General features: G+C 41.8%; 1 protein-coding gene across 1 annotated transcript in view; it reads right to left on the bottom strand.

Annotated features, from left to right (window-relative positions):
- The window catches only part of LOC124619777, a 1,271,017-nt gene that overhangs the window by 294,501 nt on the left and 952,308 nt on the right, over window positions 1-24,208 (bottom strand). Inside the window, exon 4 of the mRNA XM_047146363.1 lies at window positions 998-1,131. Within this exon, the coding sequence (XP_047002319.1) occupies window positions 998-1,131 (134 nt within the window). The remainder of the gene's footprint in view (window positions 1-997; window positions 1,132-24,208) is intronic.

The following is a 24,208-nucleotide window of genomic DNA, read 5'->3' as shown; positions in this document are numbered from 1 at the left end:
CATATTGCAGCCTACTGCCCACAGTTTGAGTCGTAACACGGCGTCCTGTGGCTGTACGAAAAGCATGATTCAATATGGTGGCGTTGCTGTCAGGGTTCCTCCGAGCCATAATCCGTATTTAGCGGTCATTTACTGCAGTAGTAGCCCTTGGGCAGCCTGAGCGAGGCATGTCATCAACAGTTCCTGTCTCTCTGTATCTCCGCCATGTCCGAACAACATCGCTTTGGTTCACTCCGAGACGCCTGGGCACTCCCGTTGTTAAGAGCCCTTAGAGGTGCAAACTAACTGGGGTATTGATCCTCTAGGTATGGTTGAACTACAGACAACACGACCCGTGGACCTCCTTCCTGGTGGAATGACTGGAACTGGTCGGCTGTCGGACCCCCTCCGTCTAATAGGCACTGCTCATGCGTGGTTTTTTACATATTTTGTAAGATTTAGTGACATCTCTGAACAATCAAAGGGACAGTGTCTGTTATACAATATCCACAGTCAACGTTTATCTTCAGGAGTTCTGGCAACTGGGGTGATGCAAAACTTCTTTTGATGAGTGTGCGTTAAACTGTGTTTTAAAATTATGCACAGTTAAGTTATCAACCTTAACTGCCGCTCTATATACTTTCAGTTCCATAGTTTCTCTAAATTAATTTCGTAATCACAGATTTAGGTGCTGATAAATCTTGAGGGTTGTATGGTCATGGTCCATGAAACGTTTATGTAGTCTATGTTTCGTCCAAAGCTGCAATGGACGTCTTCGGAGGGCCTTCAGCTTCCCTGAATTTCATGGGTCATCACCATTCAATCCTTAAGGTTGACCAGCAGCTAAGACTTCCCGTTGTGAATGCCTTAATCATATCACAGCTTTCCCTGGCAGGGCTCTCACCGCACCACAGGTGAGGTCCATGGGTTCTGTTGACGGTAACATGGCCTTTCTAGAAACAACAGTGTCCGTTCATTACGAGCAGAGTGAATTAGGAGTGAACAGAGATGGACTCACCGGCTCGTCGTTGATGTAGAAGGAGAGCTGCGCCGCCGGCCTGGACGGGGGCGCCGTGCAGTTGGCCCTCAGCAGGTCCCCCGGGTAGTAGCGCTCGCGCTCCGCCACCAGCGTGGGCGGACCCTCGGGCAGCGCTGCGACAAGGAGAAGCACAAGCTGAGGGACCGAGCCGTATCACGAGCCGTGGGCGCTAGTCGCTGCACGACGATGGTACACTGTCGTGTTTACCGAGGTCGGTCGTAACGATATGAACTCCTTCCTCGTAAGGTTGTTGTTGGCCACACAGTGAGGTAGTAAATCAGCTCCTTGGGAAAGCCATTGGTCACAGAAAGAGTACGAGAGGCGTCCAATAACTAATGAAACACATTTTATTTTCTCTGCCACTTTCGGTAGCTAAAATTCGAAATTTGTTGTGGAATACAGCGGAATATTCCCGCTTCAGCCCCTCTAATTTCATGAACTTCCGATAGGTGGCGGCACTATACATAACCTTCAAAATTAGGTCTGCAACGGAGGGGCGTTCCAAGCAGAGAGCTTGTAATGTTATATGAGCCTCACTGCCCCTTTTTTCAAACTAATATGTGTCTGATTTTATTCTGAGAAGCTCAGTAGTGTATGTAAATATCGTAAATGTAAATTTGATTCAAAAAGTACTTGAAGTGAAGTGAAGCGCAGCTGGACAGCAACAAACTCTTTAGCGCGCAATCCTCGCAACGATAGTATTTGTGAATCTTTGAGAATGGACTCTAAAAAAAGACAATTATTTATTGTTTTTAAAAAAAGGAGAACTGTTAATCTGTATGTTGTGGAAAGAGGAGGTGCTGCTAGGCCGTCGCTCCGAACGTATTGTTACATTTAATGAAAATTGATATTTTAGAGATAAAACCGAGTAAAGTATGCGTAAGAGTTGCCAAACGTGTATGTATACAAGTTTTCTGGAAGCGAAGAGTAGAAATATCTGGTTTTTGGAAAAGGAGGTTAACTTCGTTGTCGTCGCCGTCTATCAATCGACAGATTTGTAGGTATACAAAGTTCACTAAAATACAGGAAAAGAAATGCATTCTCTATAGTTTTCAGTCAATAAGTAACAACCTCTCATAATTTCTTAATTATAGTCATTGGATTATGTTCTTGTACAATAGTATGGTGCTGAACGCCACTGACCAATTTTCATGTAGCAGGACGTGTAGTTTGGAGGAAGTTTGTGTGCTAAGCAATCTCCTTTCCTCACGAAAACCAGATTGCTGTTTGATCTTACTTACTTACAACAGTGGTCCCTTAGGTATGAAAAGCTACGAAAACTTGGGCTCAAAGCCATCCGCAAATATTCCAAGTAACTAACAGAGTCGTATTCTAAAACTTAAAGAACAATAACTTCCTCCAAATTGTGATACGTCACCAAGTGGTGCAGAAGCTGATCATTCAAAGAGGCAGCAACCAAATTCAGGTACCAGTTACGACTTAAAGTAAAAGTCTCAATCAAAAACCAATCTCTCTCTCTCTCTCTCTCTCTCCTAACACAAATATAAATATTCATATTATAAAGAAAAAGTCATTTTATGCATTGCGTTTCTTTTGGCGGAAAATCAGATCATCGCATGTACTCATAGGCGCTTGCAGAATATCTACGGAGACCTGGCAGTGAATAAAATCACGGTGAACCTTTGGGCGAGGCGTATGTCATCATCGAAACAAGGTCGCGGAAATCTGTCCCACCTCCCACGTGCCGGCCGGCGGCACAGAGCTGTGACTTCTGCAGTTTCGGAACGTGAGGACACTCTCATTGGAGGTGTGGCTCCACACCACGTCTCCTCCGAAGGGAAAATTCAAAGCTGCACCCTCAGTTGATACAGCCATGGTGGCGGTCTTCTGGGACTCTGAAGCGGTACAACGGTCATCTCTCAAGTCTACGCTACCCTCATGAAATTGGAGAAATGGTTTCAGCGTGTTAGTGCCTTAAAAATGCAAACGAACTTCTTCTTGTCCATGAAAGCACGAGGCCTCACACAAGTCTGCGCATTCGAGAGGAGATGAGGAAACTTCAGTGCGCTGTTCTTCCTCGTCCACTTTGCAGCCCAGATCTTTCACCTTCCATCATTTTGTCGCAATGAAGGACACACTCTGCGGGAAGCACTTCGTGGATGATGGGGAGGTTATTGAGAGTTTGGTTCTGACGTCGACCACCTGTGTGGTACCAAGCGGGCATATAGGCCCTTCCTGTAAGGTAGTGTAGGCCCGTCAAAATGATCAGAGACTATGTTAAAAAATAGTGTTTAATAGCCAAAAGAGTGGAAAAGAATGTGGTGTATTGGACCCTGAACAAAACCAAGGGGCATTCACAATAAAAGCGCTACATTACTCGTTAAACGCCCATCTTACTGCAGTCTCTTACGAGTGCACAGTGATTTTCCATTGCTGAGGTAAGTTATGACAGTGAAGTTGTATCGCACAATCAGCTTCTCAGCTAGTGCATGTGGCAAGAATAATATACTGTAGAATGGAACAGAAAATGGGGGATATGTTAAATATCTTCAGAAGAAATAAGGTATCCAAAGCGACATTTCAAACGTTGTGTTTGGTAATGGGAGCAAGACATAACAAAACTCAAGACATTTTCGTATAAACGAAGACCAAAAAAATTTCAAATAGGGAAAAAAGTTTTGGGAATTTTATGTATTTTTGCTGTGGTAGGCTGAAAAACCACGGACAACATACTAAAAATCCTGACGTTTGAACTGACAGCGCGGGTGTAGGGGTGGGAGGCATTTCATACCCGCGCCCGGGTTCCCGGGTTCGATTCCCGGCGGGGTCAGGGATTTTCTCTGCCTCGTGATGACTGGGTGTTGTGTGCTGTCCTTAGGTTAGTTAGGTTTAAGTAGTTCTAAGTTCTAGGGGACTGATGACCATAGATGTTAAGTCCCATAGTGCTCAGAGCCATTTGAACCATTTCATGACCACAATATTTCTCAGTATAGAATTAAACTGCATTACATTTACCACAATTTTTTTCGTCTAGCTCTGGTAGTTTCAAGTTTGCAGGGAATGAAAAAACACAGATTATTAAAACTCAGTTTTAATGGTATAAAGTTAATGTTTATTGTTTTATAAAGTGGGTTAACAATTGGTAATCAATAAGTGTACTACATCTCAATTCAGTACAACTTTATGGAAGGATAAACTGTGTTCTAGGCCTGTGATGGACTGCAGTGTTGAGGGATAGACTGGTGGGGGCGGGGTAGTGGAGGGAATTCGTGTCAGGGAAGCGAGGTCACCGGCTTGTGGTTATGCACTTCCTACATTAGTAGACTTGTGAACTGTACAGCCAGCAGGCGAGTGCCAACTGTCCCAAGAACGAACTATAAATGTTTCACAAAGTTATGCCAATCCTTCCATAGCTCTTCTTAAGGATTACTGGCATCCCCAGATCACGTAAGAAACAGATTGCCCGATCGCTTGGTCTAGCGGGCAACCCTTGTCAAGGAATGGCCACCAGGCGGCAACAGTGTGACACCCTTATTTGTGACACCAGCCACTAGATGGCACTCCGTTCTGTGAAACATGTGACAACATTATCCGAACGCATGCAGCTTTCCACCATTTGGCATCTGTGAAGTACAGCTGTTTCTGACATACCGGTGGTAGTTATCGAATTGTCATGCCGAGGGCCTGCGAGTGTATCAACTGTGGAAGGAGTAGACGGACAAATCCTGAACTAAAAATGTTCAGATTTCCCGTCAAAGATAAAGAAAGGTTGCGGAAGAGGATTTTAAATTCAGATAAATCAATTAATTAGTTACGAGTAAGAATTAATAAAAAGCCCTATGCATTCGATACTATCTAAATTTGTTGATCTTATATTCTGATATAACGTGGCAGCTCTTCCTGTGCAAGATTCGTATCATACAATTTTTAAATGAAATCTTTGCTGCGATTTGGACTTTTTTAAACTGTTTATTCACATCACTATCGTAATTTTGGCTGTAGAGGCATTTTTGTGTGCAATGTGAAAACTGAAACCAATAAAATATATGGATAACGAAATGCAAAGCATAGTGTTGTAACATTTGGTAAACAATTTAAGAAGCATTACCTTATAAGACCTTTCCCTTGGTACTTGAAAATGGCCCTAGAGCTGAAATCGCAACAGTGAAATAAATGAATGATAGCCGTCATCTAACTGCTAGGTCATCGGTCCCTCTAAATCTTGGTATATACTAGAGCGAACGAAGTGAACGAGTGTAAAACCTCGTTTACACTGCTGCAAACGAGTATTCATAGATAATTCACCAATGTTCGCTGCCAATCATTTAAACTTGTGAACAAGCGTTTATACTGGAATGAAGAGAGGAGAATAGAAGAGAACGAGCATAACATGCAAACTATAGACGCTGCCTATTTTAGTTTCTTTTTATCTGTGCGCTAATAATCCTCACACAGCTTTCGCTGAAAAACAACACTACTTGGAGTTACAGGTCTGCGCGAGTGCGGATATCCCCAGTAATAACTGTGTTGCAGATAAAAGCGCACGTCTGTTACGAATATTTGCGGGTTATCTTTAAACTGTACAAAGTAAATTTTTAACATAATTATGGTTTGCCATCTGTGGCCCTTCAAAGTTGACACCGCCAAAATATGCTCGAAAAGCACGCTTTCACTTGTATATTACCGCGTTTGCAGCCCCCTTTCAACAACAATCCAAAATTCATCGTTTTGTGCCACTCTTATATCATTTACGATAAGTTACATGCAAAGTAAAAGAATTTAAATTTGAAATGACTATCACTGAAATATGTCCAGCCTTAATTCGCATCATACCCGAGTGCGGATTTTGAAAGCTTTCTAGTGTTAACCTGCACGTGGAGATCTTTTTTACCACCATAATCCGTATCAGAAGAGCTGTATAGCAAAGAGGAAATAGACGGCATGGAAAGCGAGTGTAAAACCTATGCGATTGCAAAACACTCTGCATTTAAACAGTAACTCCCGAGAAATGTTTGTGTGTTACTTTTCATTTATTTCATTTCGCATATGATTGTGACAAATAAACTTGGTTTTTAGAATTGCAGGAGCTAATCTACTTTCTTAGATTGAAAACTCGGGAAAAACCACAGCCGATCATGAGCTACAGTCAGCAGTGTGCGAATGCATTCCGCGCGCAGCGCTCTAGCCGAACGCAATTCAGCGTTATTCACGTCACCGAAGATACAGCGTTGCCAATTCCGCGACATGGACAGGTCAGTTAGCATTGAAGCGTCGCCTGCGACATCTGTTGACCGACGGGAAAACTATTTTTACGGTTGCTTCTTCCGCCCCAAGGACGGTCTATCTGTTTCTTACGTGATCTGGGCTGGCGACGTAGCCCGAAGTCACGGCAGAGAGGCGTTTATTTTCCATAAAGTGCGTTAACACTACGTGGAATATAGATATAAGCTACTGCTATAACGACCGTAGGAAATGCATATGAGCAGTTTCTACTTAAATCTCTGCCCACTGTTCTACACTGATAGAGAAAATACTGATTATCAGCCATCCCGAACGGCATTTAAAGCGTTCTGATGCATAGGACCCAATACGGAGCAACAAGAAAGGAAGATTAAAGGAGAGTGAAAAAAACTTTTGCATCCAGTCCTCCATCCATAAACTGAAGAAACAATAACAGAAGAAAGATACTTTCATGAGTGGGTTTAAAATTGAGGGTGAGCGAATATCAATGATAGATTCCGCAGTGACAGTGCTATCCTAAGCGAAAGCATGGAAGGACTGCAGGACAACTTGAATGAAATGAACAGTCTACTAAAACCGTCGGAAGAAGAAAGGAATGAGGAGGAGCATCAGAAATGAGATTAATCGTAAATTTAACGTCAAGGGGACCACGAAGTAGACGAACTGAAGAAATTTTGCTACCCTGGAAGCATGCCGGAGGAATCAAATCAGACTGGCACAGGCAAAGAGGTCATTCCTGGCAGAAATAACTCTAATCATATTAATCATGAGCCTTAATCTGGGGAAAAGATGCATGACTGGATAATAGAATTGTATGTACCTGAATCTTGGACTGTGGGAAAACCGCAAACCAAGAGCATCGAAGCGTTGGGGATGTGGTTGTTATGACCATGCGAAACTACTCTCGCCTGGCTACAACTGCGTGTTTCTTCACTGCTCAAAGAGATAGTTCATTTTTAACTACAACAGATGCATTATTAGTTCATATTATTACCTAAATTAATAAAAGATTTACTTAAATTTAACGTATTAATTTGCCACAACATTGCTTGCTAAGTTACAACTGTTATTCACTGTTAAGGCATAACTTGATTCACATATTAACAAGCCGTTCTCCTACTGTACAGTGTTCCACATTTTAATGAACAAGACCATCAGAAACATAAACTGTCATATTGGTCCTATACTATGATGCTGACTTCTACAGATGAGGTCTCAAATTGGACAGAGCTCTTGCTGGCTCGTCGCTGTATGGATCTCAGTGGGATGGCGCTGCTGCAGTGAGAGGGGAGACGTGGTCATCCGGAGAGGCTCCGATGCACCGTTGCGGATTGCAGTGAGCCCTCGTTAATGTCTGTGGAATCGATTGGAGTTGCCAACTGTGGAGCGAAGGATGTTGAAAGCTAGGCTGACTAATAACAAATAAGGAGATTTTCTGCAGAGTCACCAAGTAAGCGACTGTGTGGGGAACACTGTCAATGCGAAGGGACAGAACAATAGAACATGCGATAACACATCAAGAAATAACTCACACACTAGTAGAGGTAGCTACAGAGAGCAAAAGCTATAGTGGATGTCAGAGATTGGAGTATAGCGAACGAATAACTGAGGATGTTGAGTGTAAATGCTACTCTGAAATCGAGAGTTTGGCACAGGAGAGGAGCTCGTGCGCGGACCGCACCATGCTCGTCAGAATACAGAGGGAAAAAAGTGATACACGCACTGACAACCACCGCTTATAGTCAGCGAGAGAAATGCAAAACCAACAGTCATCACTCCATGTCGACAGTTTGCGAAAATTACGGTTATTGTTCCTGAAGAACCATAAAGCTGAGAGCAATTTAAACTGCAAATATTAGAGCATCTTGGGAGAATTCAAATAGATTCCAACGGAATCAAACCTTTTGAATGAAGTGTTAAATAAATCAGGAAGTCCTGGCAAAGGAAATAAACTCTGCTGCAGAATGCTTCAGTTTACGTACAACTGTAAATTATTCCGTTGGTGTAATTATTGACTTTGTCTGCAAATGATATCTCTTAGTGAAAAGATATTAGAGCATTTTTTTTAAATTTTCTACATCCAATGGAATAATGGAAATGATAGGCAAAGAATACGGCCAAGAATTACTGACGAACTAGCGACCAGGCCACACTCCACGCGTGTAGCAACAATTACCTACCACTAGAAGAATTGCCCGGAGAAGCGGTAGTAAGTTATATAAAGATTCCTTCCTCATTAATCAGTCTACCTATTAATGAAACTGTATCAAATCCCTACAGAGTCTGAACATAGCCTTCACATACAGACAGAAAAACACGACGGAGGTTTTAATTTACTACGTTTCAGCCATTTTTCACTAAATATTTGTTAATTACATTTGTGAACCTTCTTCATACACAAATCTAACTCTTAGCGAAAACCGACTAAAAAATCCTAGAGCTGTTCCTGGTACAATCTTTCGCACAGAGACAGAAAAATACTGAAAGTTTCTTTCATGCAGCATATACAAATAATAAAACTCTAAAAATGTCATATCGTAAATTGAAAATATTTGCCAAAAGCTGATTGCATTTCATGTATAGAGTATAGAAGAATACAATAAGACTATTTTTTTTAAAAAAAAACGAACTCTTTCTCTTTGTGCATTGCATCACGCTGATCTCCAAAACTACTACACAAATTGTCATGGGGTTTCCACAGACAGCTTCAAATGCCTTGGGGGACATGAAGGCTTTACTCCACCAAAAACTGATTACAGATAACAAGTATTAATGTAAGGTTTCATGAGTCTGTCCACGTTAGCGGTTCGGATGGTCACTTCATTGACTCGATCACCATGGCATACTGCATCAAAATATTTTTTTTTTTTAAGTCAGTAAAGCAAAAAAGTTTACGACTGAGACAGAATTAAGCGTTGCATTCTGATCGCCATGAATAGAAACTAACACTGAATATACTTGGTTTGGATATGCAGATTTTCTCATTCCACTCTGTGTATTATGGGTTAAATGTCATGTGATTAGGGCCTCCCGTCGGGTAGACCTTTCGCCGGGTGGAAGTCTTTCGATTTGACGTCACTTCGGCGACTTGCACGTCGATGGAGGTGAAATGATGACGATTAGGACAACACAACACCCAATCCCTGAGCGGAGAAAATCTCCGACCCAGCCGGGACTCGAACCCGGACCTTTAGGATTGACATTCTGCCGCGCTGACCACTCAGCGACCGGGGTCGTACACTCTGTATATTATACATTAACGAAATTGCGTTGCTTCCTTGGATAGGTTTTATTTATATTTGACGTCTTGGCAAGGAGAAATGAATTTACTGAGTCTGCTTTGAGTTTGGGCGTCTACATTTTGTTTATGAATAAAATTACCTCGAAGCAGTTCGAGTTCTTCACAGTACACTAGAATGGCTACGCGGCCTCAAGAAGCCACTGAAGGACGTGGGGTGAGACTTGCTGCCTCTCGAGAACATCCGACTTTAACTCGCTGTTTGGAATCTCCTTCCCAAAGCGAGGGGCAATGCAACCAAGTGCAATGCTTCATTTCGCTCCTCAGAAACCTTCTCTCGAGGAGAAAACCGTCGAAATTCTCGACATGTTTGCAAAACTCACTTCAACCCTTGAAAGAAATGAGAAACGACATGCCCGACGGAGACCTGATCGACAGCACCCCACATTGTTTTTAGCCTCGGAAACTTTCACTGAGAACCCCGTAAAGCTGCTGCAGGGTCTATAGAAAGCAGTCAGCAGTGGGTAGAGCGACTAAACGGTGATGGTGAGTGCCATTCATTATCTCGCGCCTCATAAACGTTTACGCAGTGTGAGGAGTGCTTAAGTGATGTAACGATATTGCTACAGCTTTATAGTGCGATGACCAACACCAGCGGCGTTTAGCTATGGAGAATTATGAACGTGTGCGTCAATATCGTGACAATTTGATGGCTAGTAAAATGGAGAGATTAGATGGAATAGGACAGGTTGAGACAAAAGAACAAAGCCAAGGTCGCCAAGAAGATGATCGACTTCGACACTCGCTAAATAGAATGTCAGTTTCGTCTGAAGATTCAGAAGCATCTCAAGAAATATTAGCGGGGCATGCTAAACCTCCTTTGGGATGATAAAGCAGAAAGTGCATTTACATATGAAGGGGTTATTTCAATAGTGGTACAAGTCCATTTTTGTTCATTCTGAGATACAGAGTCTTGAAGTTAAATGAGCGCTGACAAATATGCAGTTGAGATACCAGAATATTTCTGGTATCTCAACTGCAGATTTTTCAACGCTCATTTAACTTTAGGACTCTGTATCTCAGAATGAACAAAAATGGACTTGTACTACTATTGAAATAAGCCCTTCATTTGTTTGCATACAGCCCTGTAATTTATGGCGACAGGACAGATCTGGAAGAATCGTTTTGCCTGGTAATTTGTGCCATACACTAGTTCCTCTTCAGGACCTTGTTTGGGTTGGGGTTGGGTTGTTTGGGGGAGAGACCAAACAGCGAGGTCATCGGTCTCATCGGATTAGGGAAGGATGGGTAAGGAAGACGGCCGTGCCGTTTCAAAGAAAAAAAAAAGTTGTTCAAATGGCTCTGAGCACTCTGGGACTTAATATATGAGGTCATCAGTCCCCTAGAACTTAGAACTACTTAAACCTAACTAACCTAAGGACATCACACACATCCATTCCCGAGGCAGGATTCGAACCTGCGACCGTAAAGGTCGCGCGGTTCCAGACTGAAGCGCCTAGAACCGCTCCTCTCAAAGGAACCATCCTGGCTTTTACCTGGAGCGATTTAGGGAAATCACGGAAATCCTAAATCAGGATGGCCGGATGCGGGATTGAACCGTCGTCCTCCGGAATGCGAGAGGACCTTGTTTCTTCAGTTTATTTGTTCACAGGCAAACAACAACTCATGAAAGTTTTCACTTTGTAAATATGCTTAATTGACTCTGTAGTGACTTGGCAAGACAGCCAAGCCACTCGGAGGTAGCCGAAAGGCACGCGTTTAGCTCACGCAGACTGGCGTGAGATCTGGAACAGTTAAGGGAATTAATAGTAGCAAATAAAGTACGTAGTTGATGTAATACTTAACTTTAATCCATAATTGGAGAATATCGCTCTTGTTGATACATCAATAACAATCTCTATATAAACTGGTAATGGCGCCTTGCTAGGTCGTAGCAAATGACGTAGCTGAAGGCTATGCTAACTATCGTCTCGGCAAATGAGAGCGTATTTGTCAGTGTAGCGTCGCTAGCAAAGTCTGCTGTACAACTGGGGCGAGTGCTAGGACGTCTCTCTAGACCTGCCGTGTGGTGGCGCTCGGTCTGCAATCACTGACAGTGGCGACATGCGGGTCCGACGTATACTAGCGGACCGCAGCCGATTTAAAGGCTACCACCTAGAAAGTGTGGTGTCTGGCGGTGACACCACAGACTCTAACCGATAGAGCTGGGAAAATTAACTCGTACATTGTTACTCATATTGAGAAAACTCTATGTAGCAAGATGGCTCTACGACTTATCCAGCAGAATTTTTACATGGATTGGATAAAAAAAAGGGACAACGTTGCCATAACATGAAGAACGTGCCCGCTCTCTGTAGATGAGAGCAGAAGTTTAGCTGAAGCAGTGCAGTTTGCGGTGACGGCTGTTTTCGAATGAGTTGCAATTTTTACTGTTTGAATGTGCGGGAGGCCAGTTTGAGCGCCCTAAGAGTATGTTTAGGGAACACGAACAAAGTGCGTAGATCAATATTGGTGTGCACCTGGTCGCAGCCCACAACTATGTTTCCTTTTGGCACTGCGTCCCCTCATCCTTCACGACAATGCACCATGCCATACGCTGAAACCCTGCGTACGTGGGCGTGGAAGATACTGGAACAACCACCGTGTACACCCGATATGAGTCCGCGCGATTACGACCTTTTCGCCAAAATGAAGGAACCTCTTTGTGGCACACGCTGCAACTCAAGAGGAAACATCATCCGTGCCGTAGGGAACCTCTTGCGAGACATCAACGATGTCTTCCACCTCTGTGATGGAAGATGATTGAGGTGCAGGGAGATTATATTGAGAGCATGTAATACGGTGAACGTCTCTCAATGAAATGTGGTATGAATTACCAATGTGTTACCACTACTTTTTATCCAACCAACGTAAACTCTTTTAGTGCACCTGGCCTTACACCACCGCTACGATCTCAGGTTCGAATCCTGCCTCGGGCATGGATGTGTGTGATGTCCTTAGGTTCGTTAGGTTTAAGCAGTTCCAAGTTCTAGAGGACTGATGACCAAAGAAGTTAAGTCCCATAGTGCTCAGAGCCATTTGATCCTTACACCACACAAAATCAATTTGAATAAACCATTCTGTTTCAAAATTTAAGTCGATTAAAACTATGTAACGGGATAAATTTTAATGTTAGTCGTAACGTACAAACGTAAATTTTGTCTGGAAGTGACGTAGCTGAGATAGTTTTTATACACCGAATGCAACTTATTCCCAACAATTTCCCATTCCGCTTTGAGCGTGCATAGTCAGCTGTGAGCTTACGTTATGCCACAACAACACACAAGGCACAAGAGAAGACCCTGCGTGTTGCGGGCGCGGACATTATTGTCAGTTGCTTTTCACACGGCTTGCGTGGCTCCCTCCATTGCTTTCGAGACAGAGAAGCTCTTTGTTATGGCCTAAAATCATACTACTTCCGACGTTGTATACAAAGAAGCCTTACAAGTGTTCTAGCAGTAGTGGACACCATAAGATCCCGATGAAGATCCCGGCAGAGGAATCGAAACGTCGATCATTTTAGTAGAAATATGACGCGTCCTAATAACCCACAAGATTTTAACTTCAGTGACAACGGCCACGAAAGCCTGCAGAAGTACACAAATATAAATACTATGCGTCCGAAGTATCGGTTGTAGCTCTCAACAAAATTCACTAGACTCTCGCTAATCCGGCCATTCCTGGCACGTATGGGTGCCGGATTAGCTGAAGTACCTTATTACTGAGTGTGTGAAATTTATTTTATTGCTTTATTTTGTTTCTCATTTATTTTGGAAACATAGGGCATATAGTGTAGTGTACTTTACTAAACCGAAAGATAGAATTTTAAAACACAGAGGATATACTTTATTAAATACAAAAGTACATTAATTTTTTAAAGAAAGCTTAATCCTTCAGTGTACAATATACTGCACATAATTATACAGTCGTATCACTCACCATGAATCATGTCCCTAATTTTTAACTGTTTCAATGATGATACGCTACGGTGGCATCTTTTATCACGCAACCGCTTTACAAGCATTACATCGGTATTGCATGTTTCTGGTTGTTACGTAATGTACTGCAGGAAGGCCTCGGCAGCTTCAGCCCCAGTGGTGTGAGAAATCTTCATGCTCCCTCCTCGTGTGTCCTCTTCTTCATCACCTTCATCATTACTTTCTTACAATTTTTTGATTATTTCATCTGTTAAAGTTTGGTCCGCATCACAGGTTTCCTCATTCAGTCACTTAGTAACATCTTAGTAACAGCTCCAGGGAAAGGGTATCTATAGTTTAACGGGGGATCCGAACCACGTGTAGTTTCTCGCGAATATCATCACTGACCTGTGAGTGCTAATTTGAAAAATAGACAAAACAATCTGTTGACCAACCGAAACTCGATCACGTAACTTTTCATTTGAATGGTATGCATATCACCGCTAGACCATCAAGCCCAACGCAGATTGTGTTTCATCTTCGCTGTTCTCTTAAGTTGAGACTAGCGTTTACTTTTCTACTTTCCCCGCTATGTACCACTTACAACGTAGCTGTCCATCTCGTAGCTCATATCACTGCCACGAGATTTCACTCCAAGGGCTAATCAAATACGGAACAGGTAGCCATCGGTTTTAGCAGTAATCTATACGGTTCTGACTGTCTTGTACATAACGTCCACCCCACCCCAAACATACAGGTTTAGTAAGCTGAAGTTCGTAGAGGAAATTGACTTTGTATTGTAGGCGCCATTTGAGAACGAACTTCTCGAAAATCCAGCCCTAAGGGGAAGAAATGAGGGATGAAATGTTTTCTGAAAATATGTCGCTATTAAGGCAACTTTGAAGCAAGATCTACGAAAATTGGAATTTCGTTTCTCGGCCATGAACACAGAAAGTCATGTTTCAGGAGTTTTGGAAATTTAACGACTGTGGTGGTGAAATTGTGGGTGAATTTTTTTGTGAAAATAAAACATTATTAGGGACCCAAGGTACTTTTAAAGCTATGTCTACGAAAATTTGGTATTTGACTTCACGTTTACCAGTAAAAAATTCTTGTTTCTATGTTTTTGGAAATTCAATGGCTATGCTGGTGAAATAGGGGATGAGTGTCTTTATGGAAATATTTCATCATGCAAACACTTTTGAAGCTATCTTGATGAAAATTTGTATTTGCCTTCTCTGTCAGAAATAAAAAAATACGCTTTTCACTGTTTTTGGAAACTGAAATCCTACGGGGGTGAAACGTTTTATGAAAGTATTTCATTGTGAAAGCATTTAAAGGCTAAATCTATCAAATTTGTATGTGGCTTCTCGGTTAGAAATGAAAAAAATATTTCTTTCAGTGGTTTTGAAAATTCAGTCTCTAAGAGTGTTGAATAGAGCGAAACGAATTCATCGACTCATCATCGCCCAACCCAAACTGCTAAGGATAGAAACATGAAATCTGGAGAGGGTATCGTCTCATACTATAGGCATTGTTTAAGTAGGAATTGTTCGATATTGCACTCCAAAGCGAGTCAAATAGTGACGAAAGGCTTTTTGTAAATATGTCGCTATTAAGGCAGTTTTTAAGCTAGAACTGTGAAAAATAGTATTTGGTTTTGTCAGTCAGAAATAAAAAAAAAATGCTTCTTTCAACAATCACGAAATTCAGTCACTAAGAGGGTAAAATACTGGTGAATTTTCTTTTTAATTTTTCATTATTATTGAACTACTAAAGCATCTTTAAAGCAACATTTATGATGATTGGTATTTGACTTCTCTATTAGAGACAAAAAAATACGTTTTTCACCATTTTTGGAAGTTCAGACCCTAAGGAAGTGAAACAGGGGATGAAAATTTTAAAGAAGATAAATTGTCATATTAAAAAAATTAAAACTAAATCTATGTAAATTAGTATTTCATTTCTCGGTTAGACATAGAGAAATATGTGTTAGGGAATGAAAGATTCTATGGAAATATCGCCACAAAACGCAAAAAGTATGATTAACTAAAACCTTGAACTCCAGCTACCAGAATCGCATTTTGGTCACTTTTATATTCGAAAAAAAACATGACCTTAGCAACCTTGGAACGTGGTGCAATTTGTGAATAACATAAAAATTCGATTAAAGAAGAAAAATTCTATGTTGGGCATACAGTGTATGCGAGCGGAGCAGCGGGCACTAAGCTAGTAATAAACGTATATACAAACATTTCTTGTGAATCAGTCTGTCTATTAGGGAAACCTACATCAAAATCGCTACATTAACTCCTGAGATTAAAGTGAATATACAGTCCTCAAAGGCGCCGGCGGACTTTAATTTATAATATCTACGGAAGATACAAAACCTTCAACTTCATAGCTTCCCACCTCACAGACCTCTATATTTTTCCGTCCAGAACTCTCAACCTTAAAGAACAAATTGTTCCCTTCTCAAAACTGTTCCTCCAAGTGCAGGTCCTTCAACTGTTAACTGAAACTGCGGTGCTTTTTTCTGATAGACTGTCACCCTGCTGCGAAGTATCTTTACGCGTGTATAGTTTTTGTCATTTGTCTTTTTAATGATAATTTAAAAAACACTGTTTTAGATGTACACGTCACATCAACAAAATACGGCGTTTCATCGATTTTAAAAATCATTATTAATTTTTTATCTTACGATATTTGTATTACTCTTCGTTACATTTTTTAAAAGCCCTTGGCTGAAGAGTGGAATGTTGTAGCACCCCACCCACCGCCCGTGGGGGAGAGGCGGGCGGTAATTACAATAAAGAAAAAAATGATTCAAACACTTTTTAGTCACGAGTATCTCAAGAAATTACCTACAGCAGTAATTCACTTTAACACAATTTATTACAAGTGAGCGTGTAGTAAAATCTCCGTCGCACAGTAATAACCACGTTAATTTTAGGCAGTACTGCTTAGTAAGTCATGATCTAATTGCTAACAACCCATGTTCACACCAAGACGTAAGCAACGCTCATTACCACTGGCTGTAATAGAACCTATTTATCACGCTATATATGCGAAGAATGTCATGTGCAGGTGGAATTGCGTCCGAAAGCTGTGACTTTGCTCGTAAATGAAATTGAAAATCTTTCGAAAATTTTCTACAACCTTCATAAATTTCTTCTGGCAATCAGAGAGAGCCTTATCGTAAATCTAAAAGGATACAGAGGTAGGGGGAGTCCAGGTCTCTGTTACCTATCCTCCTTTTTTCAGAATTTCCCCGCTCAGAGTTTTGCAGCGGGTGTTTTGCGACAGAATACATGTATTTCCCCCTCCCCTGGTGTTCACCCGAATATAAACTCTCATATCCCGCGCGTTTACATCATGAACAAGTCTGTTTGATGTTTGAATATCAAACACGGGCTGCATTGTTATCGTATATTAAAATTCGATACGGATAGCCGTCCACGTAATGATTAATATTTATGCGATGTCAAACACGGTCTCCACCGCCTCGGGCAGTATTTTTTTATCTCTTTTTTCCAGCGAACTTGTGTTCACGCCAAAACTTATGTAGGGGCTTACAGGCCATGTTAAAGCGGATTTAGAGAACAAAAGCAATCATAAAAAGGGCAGGGTCATTTTTTATTATTTTTTTGGAAAGTGGGAGGTTTGATCTGGTCTATTTACAAGTGGTGTGACTGACAGGCAAAATGGGAAATCCGCTTCCATTACGCGCGTCGGCACAAACTTGGATAACGGCTTTTTTTCCTATGAATTGTCGAGATAAATTATTGATTTTTCTCGAGTTAACGGGAAAATTACTTCAGTTTCGGAAACCAGGTGAATTTAAATATAAGAAATAGATCTGTGAAACTGTGGTATCCACATTCGAAAGACTGATTATCGCAAAGACACTACTCTGCAAGATAACATGAAAAAAATTCTTACATTTATTTCAATAGAAAATATGAGGATTGTATCGTTGGCTTTGATGTTAATTGCATCAAGTAGAGAGCGAACAGAAATAAATATTTTTAACTGAAACTACAGTCGTAAATCGGCATCGAGTAAGCTGTAGGCTGAAACTTAACGACGCTTCACGTCAGGAAAACAAACAATTTCACTATGCAAGATTTTCAGCCAAATAATATTTAACCTAAAACAACGTCTTCCTGCAGTCTTCTTGTAATATGAGCTCTTGAAAAGCGATATAATGTGTGAAACGGCGTCACTATCACATTTTATCTTATTTGTCACTATATTTTTATTCTTAGGAATATGACGCATGATACTATGTCATGTAACAAGCTCTAAGAGAGTACAAGCTTGGATTACGGAGGATGTATGGAGGTATATGCATTACGTGATGTAAGGAGAGCTCGTATGAACTAAAATGAATGGCTGCATAAGGAGCGTTTATCATTGAGCTACATTGCTCTGTTCTCACCTTATTCCGTTCAAATGCCGACAGAGTATGCGAGGAGCTTTTTACGGCTGTAATTGGCAAGTGATCAGGTATTACCTCGCTTTCTAAGTCGTAGAGTGCTTATCACGAGGTTGTCCCTACTCTTGTTCGGTTTTTGTCAGGGAAGAGTTAAGCTTTGTTTGAATTAGCGATTAAACTCTTTCCTCTTTCGTAACAACAACACAAAGGTGTTACCGAATGTTGATAGTCCTGTGCATCCCTCAAAATGTCCCAATGAAACAACGTATCTAGCACAGTTGCGGGAAAGGTCCCCAACAGACGCATTTCCAGAGACAGGAATATTTTCTGCTGATTGCTCAAGCAGTTTCTTATTAGTTTCGTATCTTCATACACCGTTCCACACACACCGTTAAGCCGGCCGGAGTGGTCGAGCGGTTCTAGGCGCTACAGTCTGGAACCGCGCAACCGCTACGGCAGCAGGATCGAATCCTGCCGCGGGCATGGATGTGTGTGATGTCCTTAGGTGAGTTAGGTTTAAGTAGTTCTAAGTTCTAGGGGACTGATGACCTTAGCAGTCAAGTCCCATAGTGCTCAGAGCCATTTGATTTTTGTGATCAGTAATGCTATAATAACCTTGTCGTTGCTAATATGTATCACTGGTGACGATAAAGTAATCGTTCGCTGGTTCGACTGCTGCTTGGGAGGAACTGAAAAATTAGTCACCCTTACCTCCCACCCCACTCTGATCAAAAGCGGGAAAATACTTTTTGCCCCTGTCTTGCATTTCGTACAAGAAGGTAAGTAGGTGTGCTACTAATAATAAAAAAGGCGAACCTACGAAATTAGAATATAATTTTATGCCCGTTTTTGAGGCTGCGCACCCAAGTAGACATCAGCAGTGTAACTGTTGTTGTTGTTGTTGTCTTCAGTCCTAAGACTGGTTTGATGCAGCTCTCCATGCTACTCTACCCTGTGCAAGCTTCTCCATCACCCAGTACGTACTGCAAAGAAACATTCTTCTGAATATGCTTCATGTATTCATCTCTTGGTCTCCCTCTACGATTTTTACCCTCCACGCTGCACTCAAATGCTAAATTTTTGATCCCTTGATGCCTCAGAACATGTCCTACCAACCGATCCCTTCTTCTTGTCAAGTTGTGCCACAAACTCCTCTTCTCCCCAATTCTATTCAATACCTCCTCATTAGTTACGTGATCTACTTATCTAATTTTCAGCATTCTTCTGTAGCGTCACATTTCAAAAGCTTCTATTCTCTTCTTGTCTAAACTATTTATAGTCCATGTTTCACATCCATACATGGCTACACTGCATACAAATACTTTCAGAAACGACTTCTTGACACTTAAATCTTTTTCGATGTTAACAAATTTCTCTTCTTCAGAAACGCTTTCCTTGCCATTGCCATTCTACATTTTATATCCTCTTTATTTTGACCATCATCAGTTATTTTGCTCGCCAAATAGCAAAACTCCTTTACTACTTTAAGTGTCTCATTTCCTAATCTAATTCCCTCAGCATCTCCCGACTTAATTCGACTACATTCCATTATCTTCGTTTTGCTTTTGTTGATATTCAGCTTATATCCTCCTTTCAGGACACTGTCCCTTCCATTCAACTGCCTCTGACAGAATTACAATGTCATCAGCGAACCTCAACATTTTTATTTCTTCTCCATGGATTTTAATACCTACTCCGAATTTTTCTTTTGTTTCCTTTACTGCTTGCTCAATATACATGTTGAATAACGTCGGGGACAGGCTACAGCCCTGTCTCACTGTAACAGTACAGAAAAATTATCCGTAAGAAAACAGACAGTAATGTCTTAAGTGAAAGTAGTGAAGGCCCTGAGCAAACAGAATAGTATTAATCAAACTTGCTTTTGGTTCCTTACGTCTGTCGCTCTCTATATTTAATCACCCTTCTTTCACCGTCTAATACCATCAGAAATACAAATTCTATATCAATTTCTATTAGCAACTAGAGTTATTTACACCACGAACATAAATTTATTTTCGCAGCATATTTCTACTGTAAGAGAAAATACTAGATATTCCACTTATTGACAAACTTTCACAATCATATTCCCAGTAAAAGCAGGCTCCACGGAATGTTTCAAAAATTCGAGCCTGATAAATGGCCAATAAAGGCGTAAGAAACGTTTCCACCTGTTAGACACACTCTCAAGATATTTTTACGATGTTTACATATTTTCTATGCGTCCATCCATCGCCACAGGTCACGCATCTAACCGGTAGTCCATTTATAGTTATATCCGACGCATTACGTCATGGTGACTGTAAGAACAACGGCTGCGGCGAACATTGGTCATGTATCAAATGTTAAGAGTAGAAGATTAGATTATGACGAAACTATGGAGGTATATGAATTACGTGAGATAAGGAGAACTCACATGACCTAAAATGAATGGCAGGATAAGAATTTTCAGCACTTTCCTCAAGTTCGCGAGTCCGCGGGCCCACCACAGACGCTACTTTCTCACCTTCTTCCGTTCCAGTGTCAACAGAGGGCATGAGAATTTCACGGGAGACTGCAATTTTTTTGGGGCACTTCTTGCAAGTCATCAGGTATCGTCTTGCTTTATAATTCGTAGAGCGCTTATCGCGTGGTTTGACCCTGCTTTTGTTTGACCTCTATCAGGAAACTTTTAACTTCGTTTGAATTAGCGATGGAAGTCTGTCTGCTTTCGTAATAAGAATTGAGAGGTCTTACCGAAGTGTAATGGTCCTACGCATACCTCAACTGGTTCCAAGAATGTGGTGTCGTAAGTCTTGATATTCTGTGGCAGAGACGGAACTTAAAATGCTATCCTTCATGTAAACCTTCCAACAGAAAATAACAAGTTTGGCAACCGTCTTGGCCAACCGCCAGGTGAGTTTCCGCTAGCACGGCCTACCCTGGGGCGTGGCGATGTATCAGTCACGTAATCTCGAATACGTTTCTGGAAATGTGCAGGGGCGGTATCTAGTTAGAATAGGAAATCCCTGACATTAGATTCAAGTGCTGGCATGAGGCAAACTAGCAGCAAGTCGAGTTAGGAGATTTCAGTCTCTCAGCGAAGAAGAAAGGTCCGCACACTTCGTTGGACACGTCATTGGATCACGATAACTTCCTAGGAATTCGCTCGTGTTCGACCATTACACGTTTATTTTGTCCTCCACACGGGTGAGTTTAGACAATTGACCAATCCTGACAGCAAAAAAAAAAAGGCTTCGTCATCTTAGATTAATCTGCAGTGAAGCCATCATTTTCGAGGTGATTGCGCATATCAACGCAGAACAGGTGACGCCTCACTTCATCGTCGTGGGAGGAGCGCAAAATTTTTACGGATTCACTCTAAATCGCTTACGAATGATTGTCCACAATGTTAGTTGAGGGACGTTCAATTCTGCACTGGCTTTATAGGCGTATTTGGTGTGGTTTGGCAGCGTAGCGTCCCTTACACGGCCGGTTGTCTGATCTGACACGCGCAGTCGGCCCGAAAGTTTTGCATTGCACAAGTTACCATCCTCCTCTAATTTCTTGTTCAACTCCACTATGCTATTGTAAACCGATGGTGCTTGTGAAACTTGCTACACAAATCTCTGCAAACGGGTTAATTCTAGCCCACAAAATGCTCTCTTTGCCTGGTCCTTTATTTTCAGTAGCTGCGGTTGGCTGCCACCCCTGTCACCGGTTTTGCAAACTAACTTGCCAACATCACGTTCAATACAAACTTCGAGATTTTGTCTTTCATCTACTGCATCATGTTTACTTTATGTTTAGCCATTTACGTAATCGATTTTTGAAGTGTTTTCAAGCAGTACAACCACGTCTCTGGCAATCGATATAAGATATACGGAATAGCAGTGCCTGTGTTATTAATATGTACGATGCAATGTTCCTTCTTACATTCCCGACATCGTACACAGGTATTGCTATTTCGTATTTATTCCCCAGTGCCGGCCGTTGTGGCCGAGCGGTTCTAGGCCCTTCAGTCCGGAACCGCGCTACTGCTACGGTCGCAGGTTCGAATCCTGCCCCGGGCATGGATGTGTGTGATGCCCTTAGGTTAGTTAGGTTTAAGTAGTTCTAAGTCTAGGGAACTGATGACCTCAGATGTTAAGTCCCATAGAGCTTAGAGGCATTTGAACCATTTTTATTCGCCAGTACCAGATTCCCGATTGTCAATAAATACAAATATATCCTTCGTGGACGGGAATATACTTAACGTAGGAGTGCAGGTTGTAGATAATGAACGACGATATATAGAAGTTTGAGCCTCCGAGAGTCCATCTTCATACAGGAGAGTTGAAAAGAAAATACCAAATCAAAAACACCTTCAACCGTCTATACGTACAATTTTATTTTATTCTTGCCACCATTTTCGCCATTTCACTCCGCCATTTTCGGACCTCCTGACCAAAGTGTAGGACGAATTTAATATCGTGCACAATCTAAATAAGGGCCAGAATTCCATAACTGGTATTTCCACACTTACTTGTTAACAACGCGATCCCTTCGTTCATCAATTTAAAAGAAAGTCCATGGATACAAGTTGCCGATTGCTAGTCCCTCTTTCGATGGCACATCAGGTTGGATTCTTCCTACGCGTCGGTCAGTGGGCTTGAAGATAGCGCAGTGAAAAGCCGAAACTGGTCTTAAAAATAAAATAAAATTGGAAATGTAGACGGCTAAATCTGTTTTTGATTTGACAATACATATGGAAGTTTGGGTCAGGCCGTGATTCGTGCACGGATAGCAGACACGGATACGGCGACAGCTCGCGTAAAGCGGAAAATCGTGGTTCGAGTCGCGGTACGGCACAAATATTCTTTTTCGTCATTCCAATATGCAGCGATGACGACTCATGTTCGCAACTGCGAATACATTTCTGGATATCAGAGGCGTCTGTCGCGAGTACGCTGTGGCGCTGTTAATCTGAGGCCTAGGCGAAAGTGGACCAGTGTTGGCTGGTGCGCCACCTCAGTCACAAGTGTGCCATCTAACAAGGAGTGAAACACGTGGTCCGCCGCGGTGCCTTGAGTAGCGGTCTGCCTATGTACTGATGTTGTCGGTCGTTATCCTTCGTAATTCTTTTTACGTCTTGTAGCTGACTTCTATGTCACGTTCGTGTTGTTAACGAAGTTGCCTACTGCATGTGAGTTAGTCTCTTATCAAACGGTGTATTCGTATGTAAATTCACTGGCCTCTTGTATAAGTTAAGGGGCCTGTTACGACACGTCAAGTTTCGTTCCCGTTGGCTCCGGTTTGTTAATAATTCTACGTGTCGGCTGTCGTGTATTTATGTCTGTAATCCTTTGTTCAAGGGCTGCAAAGAACTACCATGTTTTACGTAAACTTAAAAATTTCCTTGTGTCTCAAGTTTACTGGTGTATATGTCATGTATGCTATTCTCTAGAGTTTTCTGTGAATATGTTAGACCTAGCGCGCCATTTGCGAAAGTATGCAGGCATTTCGATGCGTCCCAACTGAAATGATTACAAGACATGCATATTCTTCAGTACGCCGGCCGGTGTGGCCGAGCGGTTCTAGGCGCTTCAGTCCGGAACCGGGTGACTGCTACGGTCGCAGGTTCGAATACTGCCTCGGGCATGGACGTGTGTGATGTCCCTAGGTTAGTTAGATTTAAGTAATTCTAAGTTCTAGGTGACTGATGACCTCAGATGTTAAGTCCCATAGTGCTCAGAGCCATTTTTTTTCTTTAGTAAACATTTCCGTGAACATACGCTTTAAACAGTATACTGAATAGTTGTTTGAACATTTTGAGTTCTAATATTGGCTATTAGCACTCAGTTTATGGTCTTTCCTGTAATATTGGGCTTCGATAACATTTGTATGCCTAGTTCTGTTATTTATTGTTTTAATAAAAAGTACGCGGGAGAGTGAAGCAATACGTTCTGATATCAGTTATTATAAGATTAACGATTTGTGGTCTCACATCCAAATGTAATAAATACAGGGTGGTCCACTGATCGTGACCGGGCCAAATATCCCACGAAATAAGGGACAAACGAAAAAACTACAAAACACGAAACTTGTCTAGCTGGAAGGGGGAAACCAGATGCCATGGCTGTTCCGCTAGATGGCGCTGCCATAGGTTCAAATGGTTCAAACGGCTCTGAGCACTAAGAGACTTAACATTTAAGGTCATCAGACCCCTAGAACTTAGATTTACTTAATCATAACTAACCTAAGGACATCACACACATCCATGCCCAAGGCAGGATTCGAACCTGCGACCGTAGCAGTCGTGCGGTTCCGGACTGCAGCACTTAGAACCGCTCGGCCACCGCGGCCGACGATACGATAGG

Source organism: Schistocerca americana, chromosome 6 (assembly GCF_021461395.2).
Source record: "Schistocerca americana isolate TAMUIC-IGC-003095 chromosome 6, iqSchAmer2.1, whole genome shotgun sequence".
Taxonomy (NCBI): domain Eukaryota; kingdom Metazoa; phylum Arthropoda; class Insecta; order Orthoptera; family Acrididae; genus Schistocerca; species Schistocerca americana.
The sequence above is the reverse complement of the archived record's forward strand: the minus strand, read 5'-3'. Positions and strand labels throughout refer to the sequence as shown.